This window comes from Chrysemys picta, chromosome 4 (genome assembly GCF_011386835.1).
Source record: "Chrysemys picta bellii isolate R12L10 chromosome 4, ASM1138683v2, whole genome shotgun sequence".
NCBI lineage: Eukaryota > Metazoa > Chordata > Testudines > Emydidae > Chrysemys > Chrysemys picta.
The window spans coordinates 31179394-31193088 of NC_088794.1; the positions used below are offsets into that span (position 1 = coordinate 31179394).

At 40.5% G+C, this 13695-nt stretch overlaps 1 protein-coding gene across 10 annotated transcripts in view; it reads left to right on the forward strand.

The window, feature by feature from the left end:
- Window positions 1–13695, forward strand: part of DEAF1 (DEAF1 transcription factor) — a 44847-nt gene that overhangs the window by 18985 nt on the left and 12167 nt on the right. For 8 of the 10 annotated variants that reach the window (XM_065591932.1, XM_065591933.1, XM_065591935.1 and 5 more), the window contains one exon: window positions 7600–7850. In XM_065591932.1, coding sequence (XP_065448004.1) covers window positions 7600–7850 — 251 coding nt within the window. Of the gene's footprint in view, window positions 1–7599; window positions 7851–8960; window positions 11447–13695 lie in introns of those variants that run through there. The other 2 variants (XM_005290612.5, XM_065591938.1) reach the window with 2 other exon arrangements.

Sequence of the window (13695 nt, forward strand, 5' to 3'; positions counted from 1 at the left end):
CGCCTCAGCCCCTGTCCAAGTCTCCGTTCCCAGCCCCAGCTCCAGCTGCCTTACCCCTGTCCATGTCCAGTTCCTCCCCACCCCCCTGGCAGTCATGGAGTGCAGACAGGAGTAAGGGGGGCACTACCCTGAAAAGTTTGGGGGCCACTGCTTTAAAATAAAGCTGAACAACAAGCATACAGTAGGCAAGTACTCTGCTCTGGCTGATTGCTACATTAGATGTCCTAATGGGCCTTTTGCTTCTCTAATTTCTGATTCTATGAAGCCATTCAGGAAGGAGTCAAATGAATGTGTATTCATGTGGCATCTAATGAAATGCTGAGGTTATTGACAGTCGGGAGCTGAAGGCGAACAGTTTTTAAGCCCTTTTATTAATTCTCTTATGTTCCAAGAAATGGATATGTAAATACAGAAATGAGCCGGGCAGCTTGTAAGCCAGAAGGAAAAATTAATTTCCTCTTCCCTTTTTAACCCTCATCAGGCCTTTCTGTTTTTTAGTGCTTTTATCAGATAAATTGAAGTCCACGTTACAAAGCAAAGATTTGATAACATAATTACTAGGCCACTCATATTCTTCAATATTTGCTTTCTATTTTGACAGAAGTTTGGCTTTGGCAGAGTGTGATGGCACAGATATTTCAGGACAGGAAGCATGTCTGCAATGCCTGTATTCACTTGTTTTGGAGTTGTGGCCTGTAATACAAGATATTACAATAACAATATTTTTAAAGTGAGGCTAGGCCTCTGCTGATCGGTTTGTAAGCATGTGAGAATTTTTGTTAACTGTGAAATGATTCAGTTAGATGGCTAACTTGTGTGCATTGGGATAACTTTTTAATACATCTTTCCAGACAGATTTTGATTCTCTTTAATCCCGAAGTAGCATATGACATTTTATAGCTTCACTTTGCACTACCGGGTGGAGCAATGCGATAAATTTCTGCTCTGTCAAAAATAAAATTTAAATCTTTGCTTCTCTTTCAGGGCTTGAGTCTATTGATTAAATATTGGTCTTTTCACAAAGGAAGTGAATGAAGTTTGTAAACATTGACTGGCATTTACCGAGTCTTATGCTAACACTGAGAGAGCACAAATACTTCCTATTAGATAGTGTTATCAAATGTCAAACTGTAGTCCTTATTGTGTAGAAAATCCAGCATTGGAAGAAGTTGTTGGCAAACAATCTCTTATGAAAGAGGGCAGGTCTCCTTTCTATCTCTAAATACAAATAGTACTGTGATTATAGTGTGCAAACATCTGTTTAATTGACTGTCTTAATAAGGGCTTTCGGGCAAAATGTCAGTTATCTGCTTCATGTTCCTACATTTGCAGTGCTACCTGTCAGTAAAGGTCACCTGTCCAACATACCGTATCATACAGTTGGCTACTTCTGGTTTTCAGGAAGTACTAACCTCCTCTAAATTCATGACAAGATTTGTCTTGCTCTTGCTGTTTGTATATCAAGTGATAAATTATGACCTGAAAATTGCTAACATGTTATTACATTTATTTCAATCCCTGACTTACTGAATATTCAGTATTCAATGCAGTGAAATCACTTTTCTTGGCAAGAACTTCACTAAGCCGAGGTTCACTACAATCAAAACTGCATTTCACACATTGCTGCAGTTTACTGAAGCAATTGAGGACTTTCAGTTTACTTCAGTACAGCCCCAGTTCAGGAAAGCACATAAACCCATCCCTATTCAGGACAGCATTTAAGCTTGTGCTTACTTTGAAGTATGTGTTTGGGGCAGTGGTTCTCAAACTTTTGTACTGGTGACCCCTTTCACATAGCAAGCCTCTGAGTGAAACCCCCCTAATAAATTAAAATAACTTTTTTATATATTTAACACCATTATAAATGCTGGAGGCAAAGCGGGGTTTAGGGTGGAGGCTGACAGCTCGCGACCCCCCCATGTAATAACCTCGCGACCCCCTGTTTGAGAACCCCTGGCGTAGGGCATAAGCCCATGCGTAAAATGGACAGTAATGCTTTCCTGAATTGGGACCTATAAATGGTGTTTCAATGTATTTGAGTTTCTTTTAGCTAGGTTCCACTGTGCTAAGTTCTGTTTTCCCAGTCTGAAGCAAAAGAGGACAAAGACTGTTTTCCCTGACTTTGCTTTCACTTCTGCTGAGGAGATTAGCCTGACAACCTGAAGAGTACTGTTAGTATCTAATGACAATATCCCTATGATTCCAAATACCTATGCTGAGTTTTTCAAAGTCCAGTTCCCATTAAAGTTACAGGGAATTGTACATCCAGATCCTTTAGATGCTTTGAAGATTTCAGTCCTGGTGTGTTGCTTTATTTTCAAGAACTTCCCCCATAGTAAGCTTTCTATCATAACTCTAGAGCTGGTAGCCACCATTTTAATGAAAACAATATTTTGTAACCTGCAGCAGCATTTACTCTGACAAACACTCTCTTCAGAGATGAGCTAACCTTCACAATGCTGCAGCACTAGATGAAGACTTAGCCTGAAGTTGTTACTGAAAGCACTGTTACATTCAGGTGTATTCATCATGCAGGAGGTAGAGGAGGATCTGCCTATGCCAAATGGAGAGACAAACTCAATAGGGAGAGAAATTTTATTCTGACTCTTCTCAAAAGCTATCATCAGACAGTGGTGGGAATTGAAAACACCATTATTATGTCCTTAACACTATTATTTCCAGCTGTGTTGGACATTGCTCTGCGAATGGTATTTGTAGAAATGCTTCTGTCACTAGTGTATAAATGTGCCATTGTATGTTTTTTAACAATGATGGTATTTACTAGGGTTGTCAAGCAATTTAAAAAAAATGATCGCGATTAATCACACTGTTAAGCAATAGAATACCAATTGAAACATATTAAATATTTTTGGATGTTTTCTACATTTTCAAATATATTGATTTCAGTTACAACACAGAATACAAAGTGTACTCACTTTATTTTTGATTACAAGTATTTGCACTGTAAAAAAACCAAAGAAATAGTATTTTTCAATTCACCTAATACAAGTACTGTAGTGCAGTCTCTTTATCGTGAAAGTAGAACTTACAAATGTAGAATTATGTACAAAAAAAAGCATTCAAAAATAAAACAATGTAAAATTTTAGAGCCTGCAAGTCCACTCAGTCCTACTTTAGCCAATCGCTCAGACAAACAAGTTTGGTTACAATTTGCAGGAGATAATGCTGCCCGCTTCTTGTTTACAATGTCACCTGAAAGCGAGAACAGGCGTTTGAATGGCACTGTTGTAGCCGGCGCCTCAAGATATTTACGTGCCAGATGCGCTAAAGATTCTTATGTCCCTTCATGCTTCAACCATCATTCCAGAGAATATGCTTCCATGCTGATGATGGGTTCTGCTTGATAACGATCCAAAGCAGTGCAGACTGACACAGGTTCATTTTCATTATCTGAGTGAAATGCCACTAGCAGAAGGTTGATTTTCTTTTTTGGTAGTTCGGGTTCTGTAGTTTCCATATCTGAATGTTGCTCTTTTAAGTTTTCTGAAAGCATGCTCCACACCTTGTCCCTCTCAGATTTTGGAAGGCACTTCAGATTCTTCAACCTTGGGTCAAATGCTGTAGCTATTTTTAGAAATCTCACATTGGTACCTTCTTTGCATTTTGTCAAATCTGCTGTGAAAGTGCTCTTAAAACGAACATGTGCTGGGTCATCATCCAAGACTGCTATAAAATAAAATATATGGCAGAATGCAGGTAAAACAGAACAGGAGACATACAATTAGGGTGACCAGATGTCCCGATTTTATAGGGACAGTCCCGATTTTTGGGTCTTTTTCTTATATAGGCTCCTATTAACCCCCCCACCCCCACCCCCGTCCCGATTTTTCACATTTGCTGTCTGGTCACCCTACATACAATTCTCCTCAAGGAGTTCAGTCACAAATGTAATTAACGCATTATTTTTTTAACAAGCAACATCAGCATGGAAGCATGTCCTCTGGAATGGTGGCCAAAGCATGAAGGGGCATACGAATGTATAACGTATCTGGCACGTAAATACCTTGCAATGCCAGTTACAAAAGTGCCATGCAAATGCCTGTTCTCGCTTTCAGGTGACATTGTAAACAAGAAGCGGGCAGCATTATCTCCTGCAAATTGTAACCAAACTTGTTTGTCTGAGCGATTGGCTGAAGTAGGATTGAGTGGACTTGTAGGCTCTAAAATTTTACATTGTTTTATTTTTGAATGCTTTTTTTTTGTACATAATTCTACATTTGTAAGTTCAACTTTCATGATAAAGAGATTGCACTACAGTACTTGTATTAGGTGAATTGAAATACTCTCTTTTGTTTTTTTACTGTGCAAATATTTGTAATAACAAATATAAAGTGAGCACTGTACACTTTGTATTCTGTGTTGTAATTGAAATAAATATATTTGAAAATGTAGAAAACATCCAAAAATATTTAATAAATTTCAATTGGTATTCTATTGTTTAATAGTGCGATTAATCGCAATTAAGTTTTTGAGTTAATCACGTGAGTTAACTGCGATTAATTGACAGCCCTAGTATTTACATTTGCTTTTTGTGCCTAGTATACTCATAGGTGTCGGCTTTGACAATGGCAAGCTATGCTGGGGATTACTAGCCTGCTAAAACTGAAGCCTCTGCTTGTTTGTTTGTTCTGTGAATCCTAGCCATCATGGGTTGTTTCATCTTAATAGCCAAACATAACAGCAAGAGACTTTGTGAATATATTGACAGGGAAAAATTCTTGAAATAGAGTACCAGATTGTGTTGCCACACTTTGATAGCTAACAGATCTGATTGAGTAAGGACATTTTTTTTGGTGGATTTTTAGATACTCATTCTAAAATGATTAAAAGGAGGATTACTCAAGTTGAGTAAGATTTCATTGGGAGCTGAATGTGTTGGAATAACACAATTTGTGAAACTGTGCAGTATAACAAAGGGGGCACTTAATCGGTCTCTTCTAGGCCAGTTAGTGGCTCCAGCATGATTCCCCGGTGAAGGTGACTTCACCAGCACAGTGCATTCAGGAGTGTATCCAATTGAAGAGGAAGCCAGAAATCTGTGACAGTGCTGAAAGTTATTGGATCTAAAGAGATGCAAATGAGAGGCACCTGGGTGCACTCAGCCACGGCACAGATGCTGTGGATTGCAAGGTATCTTATGTCACTGAATGGTTCATTCCGAGCTAACTTCAGTGGAATAGTGTTTGTTTTAACAGTTAAAGTAAACTTATTTCAGTACTGGATGCCCCCCATCCACAGCCTGATTAATAGCAGGAGTGGCTGTTTACCTTGTAAATCTGGGATTAATTCAGTATTCATCTTATCATCACTGCAGTTCATTTGGCCATTTTTGACACTCCTAGATACTCTTCCTGTGACTGACACAATAGAAATACATATATGGATAGCTAATGTATTTTGAAAGTTGGTGGGGTTTTGCTAAATTCCTTCGTAGGCCTTTTTAGCAATATGGTAAATATGAAAAAGTCATGGCAAGGAGCGAAGAAGAGTGATGTTTTGTTCTTTCTAATACACCTTTGTTGTAGCACGTGTGTCTGACTTAGCCATAATTAGACTCCCAGAGAGATTTAGAATATAAATTTTGGGACAGTGCAGCTATAGTCTGTTAAATGTTCATTGTTCTGTATTAATCTCATACACCTCTACCTCGATATAACGCTGTCCTCGGGAGCCAAAAAATCTTACCGCATTATAGGTGAAACCACGTTATATCAAACTTGCTTTGATCCGCCGGAGGGCGCAGCCGTGCCCCCCCGGAGCACTGCTTTACCATGTTATATCCGAATTCGTGTTATATCGAGGTAGCGGTGTATTTTGATTAAACATTCCATGCTACAGTGAATGCTAGTGCAACCAGCCTCCCACATGTTACATGAATCAGTTTGACATTATGAACGCTTGCAAAAACAATGCGTAATAATTTGTGGTCCCTGCTTTGCTTTGGGTTAGTTCAGATGACAGTGAGTGAAGAAGGAATATGTGGCAGTGGGGAATTGCCTAACTGCCTGAACTTAGTTTCCAGATGTTCTTACATTTAGGGATATTTTTAAAAAGTGTAGAAGGGGTGTGTGGGGGGTGTGTGTGTGTAAATGTTTTTAATGAGAGAAGGGGTTGGCTGCACTCCTCTGCAACACAGTCACCCTTAACTCTCTCCTAACTAATTGCTTCATGTGAGAATAAGGCAAATAAGGATAGTCCTGGATGTTGCATTTGCTCCTGCTTATTCATGGCTCTGTGACATATGATTGCACTTCTCAGGTCACAGCCCCATCTGCTTATAACAAATAAAACTATAACCTACAATTCGGTCCTGCCTGTCCTTCCAGTTATCCAGTGCTGATGAGAGTATGAGGATAATCGTTTCTCTGTGTCTTCCGTAAGCTAGAAGGGCTCTTGTTGTCGTCCTGTTCCTGCTGTGGTGGCTCACTTGGCTGACTCTACCTGTGAAGCTAGGAACAAGAGTGTATGCGATCTGAACAGATACACACTATCCTATGTGACCCTGCTCAACTCATTTTATGAAGGGCATAGTTACAGACTAGCATTCTCAAGTTTGGATCTCTGATATTCGTCACCTACTTCCATTTTAGGCAATTAAATAAGAGACCTGATTTTCAGAGGAGCTGAATACTCCCAACTCCTACCAACGTTAACTGGGCATCTCTGAAAATCAGACCTTGCTTAGGTACTTAAATATGAATGTAGGTGATTAACTTTCAGCATGCTCCAATTTCGAATATTTTGGCCACAATACAAGTCTGCCTGTCTCGTTGCACCTTTATCCTCCTCTATAAGGTTTCTAGAAGAATTGTGACACTTTCCAGAATGGGAATTTCATTCCTCAAAGAGCTTTTCAATATATTCAGGGTCCTGTGGATTTTGTGGCCAGGGATTTTTCTCAGAATTATGCTGCAGAGTTATGTTCTGGAATATAAGCTATCATTTAAAACAACAACAAAAACCAAAAATGTTTCTAGCCCTCATGGTTGTGAAGCAATCCTCCAAAATGTGAATCAGATGTAAACAAATGCAGTTTGTTGTCTTGAGTTTCGCAGACAGCCTGAAACAATAGCTGTGAGTGTGAACTACTTCCACCACACACACATATCTTAATATGTAGCTAGCTGTGAAACTCAAAGATGACAAATGTCAACCTTAACTATTTTGTTGCTGATCATTGTAGCGGAAACAGCCAATTAATGTGCTTCTCCTAGAGCCCCAATCTGTCTTCCATGCCTACCTAGGTTCCAAAAAGCTCAGCTGTCAAGTTGACTGCATTAGGCTTCACTAGAGTAGCACTGTAGCTAATTCCTCCCCGTAATAAGTCATAGGCTTTATAGACCTCTCTGTCACCCTGAGTTAAGTTTTTCAAGAGCATATGTTCTTCAGCCATCAAGTTTGAAAGCTCCACAAGGGATCACTACACACCTCTGTCACTGCTCTGTTGGGAGGCTTGATTCTATTTGTTTAACTGGGTCTTAGTTAGATTGAACTTCTGACTGAGATATGAAAAGAAGCATCTGGTGGAGTTGAAACACTTCAATCCTGTGTGCTTTGTTTTGTTTTCTTAATATTCAGTGTTGACGTCCCTTCCTGCCCTGGCTGTGCCACCCACTACCCCCACCAAAGCCATATCCCCCTCAGTAGTGAATGGACTAGAGATGACCGAGCAACGGAGCTGGCTATACCTGGAGGAGATGGTCAACTCCTTACTGAACACAGCCCAGCAACTGAAGACCCTGATTGAACAGGCTAAACAGGCCAGCTCCTCCTTCCGGGAGGCTGCTGTTACTCAAGCGAAAATCCAAGCCGACGTGGAGAGGAAAGAGGTAACAATGCTGGAGGAGATGACATTGCTTAAGTCTGTATTATCTTTGTTTCCAACTACTAAGTGAACAAAGTGCTACCTAACTAGGCTTCCCCTGTGGTTGGAGTGAAACACTGACAAATGAACATAGTCTCAGAAACCTCGAGTCCTATTCATCACCCCTGCAACATCCTCGTAACTTCTGTTGAAGTCACTCAGTTACTTGTGTCTTGTGGTGAGGGAAGAGGGCATTCTGGGATTCTAAGAAGCTGAGGGTGCTACGGAAATAGTTTAAACTCTTGCTTCAGTGGTCACAGATTCTGAGCCCTGGCATCAAGGATCAGTTGGTGTCTGGGAAGGGGCTGCTGATTTCATGCAAGACCTACATACCACACAACTAAGAAATAGCAAAAGCTCCGACTGCTTCACTAGACAGTTACTCTGCTTTCTTTATGGCAAGCTAGGAAACATTTAAAAGCTGCCACTCAAGCTGCTGACTTCCTGCTAGAGGAGCAAGGGATGGGGCAGTGGCATGTTACTGAGTGAAGTGGGTTTGGTTTTTTTTGGGGGGAGGGGAGAGTTTACATTGGGCATAACGTTTATTCAGCAAATTGTCTTATTTACTGTTGAGATAACAAAGTGTAGCTAGTATCTATTGCCATGGATACGAACTTCTGATACTGTCAGAGCCATTGCGGACTCCAGCCCTGTGGGTCTCCTAGATACGGGTGTAGAGAGAATCTGTGAAAGACCGCTCTAGCATCGAAGTCCTGCCAGATACGAAGAGCTAGCAGGACAGTCTGAGCAGAATTTTAGTTACTTTAACAAAACTGACTTGTGTTTATACTGGGAAACAGATTGTTCTTTCTTGATTAACACATACACCGGGGGACGGGGGGAGGGCTAAGTCTCCTCTGCATTCCACCTGGTGTAGTCTTTTACACCTGTTCACAGTGGGTGTCAAATGCTATTTTTCTGATCTAGCACCCATGTTATACAGGTGTAAGGACTACACAGGGTATGAGGCATTGGAGAATCCGACCCACAGGTCTTTGAGGAGATATGTTGTTTGCAGGCACAGATGTTTTTGTTGTTTTATAATTTGTTGTCTGTCTGTTTTCCCCCTCTCCAGTTTATGCCCTGTCTTCCCTCAGGGCTCCCAGATGAAGAAGGCTGGTTGGGGCTCTCATTAGAAGGTCATTGATGCTACACACACTTTATATAAAGGCATCTCTGATGGCAATACAGACTGCTACGCTCCCACCAGGGCCGCGTTTACTCACTTCACTATGCTGCTCCTATTCTCTGCTGGCACAGGAAGTGAGGGATCAAATCCAGCTGTTGCACAGCAGTTCAGAGCGCTAATTTACAGGGCAACTGCTGTCAGCCTGTGAGAGAGAGTGACTTTTTCTCAGTAACATACACCCCTAGCTGTACCATCTCTGGCACTTACATTCTTATTTTGTAATATGTTGTTGATACTTGTGCTGCTGAGCGGGACTGTATTCTTTTGAGAAATTGTGTAGGTAATGTGGTCATTTGTATTGACCCTTAATAACAATTGTAAAACGCTTACTTTTCTGGCTGCACAGATCCCTTTACCTAACCAGAAAAAATACTAATTTACTTTTGGGCCTGCATTACCAGAAATGCTGACTGTATCTCACCTCTGTTCAGAATCACCACCAGTTTTGTGCAATCTCTTTGCAGCGCTACGTTTTAAGTATTTTGAAATGAAAGATCTTTTCATTAGATAAGAAATGCAGAGCAAGCCCAAATAAGGGATTAAACCAGAACAGAGCTATGGAGTCAGATCTTCCTGGAATATGGATTTGGCACATAGGATTAAAGAAAAAATCTACTAAATTGGAAATCAGCCTGCTTCCACTAATAGGTTGTTCAGTAACAAGCTTTGCTGCTACAGCTGTTAATACAAGCTTCACTCTTTGCACATCTGCAGAACTGTTGCTCAGTTCAGCGACCTGACTCTTATATTGGCATTTGACACCTTATATGTAATGCTTAGTTTAGCTGAAGTGTACATTCACTGCAAAACTTATCCAGCCAATAATAATTGGAATCGGTGCTTCCAGGTTTATCTAAATTAACTTTTTCAGCAAATGCCTTGTGGAAGAAATCAGAGACAAGGTGAGGGAGGTAATGTCTTTTACTGGACCAACTTCTCTTAGTGAAATAGGCAAGCTTTTGAGCTTACACAGAGCTCTTCTTGAGGTCTGTGGAAGGCACACAGAGCATCACAGCTAAATACAATGTGGAACGGATTGTTAAGTGTAAGGAGTTAATGCATGTTGCAAGAAATCATTCAAGGTGAAGTGTGCGGTTAACACCTCTGCAGGATGGTTACTGGGTTACGGATTGTTGTAGTGAACCATAAATCCAGTGTCTTTATTGAGTTCATAATTTTTAGTGTCTAATGGAACCAACTGCAATAACTTCTGGAAAAAATGAAAACCCAGCTAAAACATATAATAAAAGCATGTGGCATTATTGGTAAATATATTTAAGCAAAACAAATCTGGATTATTTTTCATGTAGTTATTTCTTGATTTTTATTTACTCTAGTAAATTTCACTATAGGGAAGAGCTCAGGGTGCATGGACAGGGATCATAACATTGGCATTTATTTTAATTACTCTCAAACAGTTGAGCTTTCCACTTTTAATTGTGTTGGTCAAATACTATCTGGATCTGACAATGTTGAAAGCCAGTTGCCTAATCTGTAATACAAGAACCTTTTCTAGCTGACGTAATCTTTCTGATAATTCGGATGAGTGTGGGTTGGGGATCTTGCTGATACTGCTCCATCACAAGTAACTGCTACTCTAATTGAGTTTTCAGATCTCCACAGTTCAGTGTTGGACAAGAACCGTTTTTTGTAAATACCTACTTTTTGCATGAACCAGCTAAATATAAAGAGAATCCATTCTGCAGCAGTACCTGGAATTGAGCAGAGCGAATGTGCATTTGCTACATTCAGAGAATCCCCAGGGGTTAATGTAGACAAATCAGGAGGGGCTTTCATTGGTTTTCATTACCAGAAATGCTGACTGTAGTAGCTATCTCACCTCTGTTCAGGATCACCACCAGTTTTGTGCAATCTCTTTGCAGTGCTACGTTTTAAGTATTTTGAAATGAAAGATCTTTTCATTAGATAAGAAATGCAGAGCAAGCCCAAATAAGGGATTAAACCAGAACAGAGCTACGGAGTCAGATCTTCCTGGAATATGGATTTGGCACATAGGATTAAAGAAAAAATCTACTAAATTGGAAATCAGCCTGCTTCCACTAATAGGTTGTTCAGTAACAAGCTTTGCTGCTACAGCTGTTAATACAAGCTTCACTCTTTGCACATCTGCAGAACTGTTGCTCAGTTCAGCAACCTGACTCTTATATTGGCATTTGACACCTTATATGTAATGCTTAGTTTAGTTGAGGTGTACATTCACTGGCAGGAGAAGAAAGCAAACTGGAAAGCTTTCCCATGTATTACTTTTGATTTAGTCTTTTTGGATAGGGAGAAATAATGAAGCGGTGTTGAGAGCCGCTAGTTCTGTATAACTCATAGATATCACTATTAAAGACTGGCTAATCCTTAAATATTGCAAATGAACCATGCAGTTTCCAAATGACAGCAATTTAATTGGTGTTGCTGAAGTGAATCAAGCTGTGCCATCTACAGTAAAGGGATATTTGCTTTTCTTGTGTTGAGATCTGTAGAATTCATAACCACGTGAAAGACAGACTTCCACTTCCAGTCGTCGTGGACTGAAAGAGAGATTTGTGCTGGGGATAGGTCTTCGTTTGTTACTTGACCATTGATTGAAAAAACGTGTGCAGTCAGATTATTGACCTAGACCTTCCTTCTGATATTCTATACTAATGTTACTGTCTGATGGTTCATTTGAGTCACTGGAATGCATTTTTTACAATCTTTTTTTAAGGGGTGGAGGTTGCAGAGAGAGAATTTTTGGGAAAGGGGACTTGCTAAATGTAGCAAATAAAAATATATTCAGCATTGTGTCATATAAATTGATGAAAGCCAGCAAAACAGGCTTTAGGCTGCAGTTCGTTCCTTAAATTGGTCTGTTGTGTCTGAGTTGGGCAGGAGTGTTAGATCACTGGGTATACTTAGGAACCTGTGGCAATTGCTAGACACTAGATAGTTCAAGTCAGTGTGTGGGTTTAAGGCTGGACTGTAGAGCTTTTAGAAAGAAAATTCATCCAGATACAGTAATGGAATATATATGTAGACAACACATGTTCACATTTTTAAAAGGAATATTCGAAAATCCATTCCTCTATCACATCTCCCAAATCCTGGGTTCAGGTGTTTATTTGCCTCTGGCCAATGATAGCATCACAGATCTCTTGCTCATAGCAGGAAAATGCTCCAGTTTAGATGTTTGTGAAGCCCTCAGCTGTTACATGGAAATGTAGAATCACAAACTCCAAACTTGTAAGCTGAACATCTCAAATATTTTCTTTCAAGATATAATTGTAATTTTTAAGCCTACATACATATTCAGGGACTAATTCTGACTGTCCTTTTTCTTTTTTTTTAGTTGATTTAAATTGGCTTAAGGAGCATGGTTTGGTGGGTAAAGTGCAGGACTGGGAGTCTATTCCAGGTTCTATTTTCAGCTCTGCCACAAATTTCTTATGTGACCTTGGGTAAGTCACTTAACTGCTCTGTGCCTCAGTTTCCTCAACAATAAAATAACAATAGTACTTACTTCACAGAGGTTTGGTGAAGTATTAACAAGTGTTTGAAAAGTTTTGAGAGAGCCCTGGATGGAAGGCACTATAGAAGTATAAAGTATTAATCCAGGCTATTCCCAACCATTTTTTGAATCACAGCCCACCTTAGCAATATATATATATATTTAACTTGAAAAATCCGCCCTTTACAATAGCAAGAAGGATACTGCCACCTATTGTTGCTAATGTGTTTGTTCCGGTCAGATTACTACTTCATAAAAATGCATGTCAAATGGTACTATAAGAACACCCCTTACCTTTTAAAATGGAGTGATGCTGCAACCTGTACACCAGACAATAAATCCACTCACTCAGATTTGGCTCAGCCATTCCTCCATCATGCCAGCAAGGAAGGGTCTCTGCCGTCCCATGCCTCCCAGCTCTGGTCGGGGGTGTGGGGTGGAGTCCTGGACTCCCCCTTGTTGCATCCCTGCTGAGTTCAGGTTCTCAAAAGTGTGTGTGTGGGGGGGGGTAATGGCTGTTTGGCCCCCTTATCTCTGGCACCCATGGCTGTGCCCCCTAAAAAGTCTGACACCTCCCTCCCTCCGTTGAGAACCTATGTATTAATCAAACACATTTTTTAAATTATCCTCATAGCAGTTTTTTAAAGCTGAAAAATAAGATTCCACCATTTACTGTAGCAACCCCCTTAGAGCAGTTACTGTTACAGTAGAATTGTCTCAGTTTGCACACGGGAGTGTTTCATGCAGGTAGTACTGCATCAGTGCTACAAATGGTTAGAGTATGTTGTCAGTCCATTAGAACAATTGCAAATTCACTGTAATGTGGTGTTACTGCTCCAGAGCATTTGTCAAGGCTCCTTCCCCACTCTGAACTTTAGGGTACAGATGTGGGGGCCTGCATGAAAACTTCTAAGCTTAACTACCAGCTTAGCTCTGGTCCGCTGCCACCACTCCCAAAGTGCTAACTCCCTTCCCTGGGTAGCCTTGAGAGACTCTTGCCTATATGCTCGGGGTCTTGCTGATCGCCATATTTGGGGTCGGGAAGGAATTTTCCTCCAGGGTAGATTGTCTGAGGCTCTGGAGGTTTTTCGCCTTCCTCCGCAGCATGGGGCAGGGATCACTAGC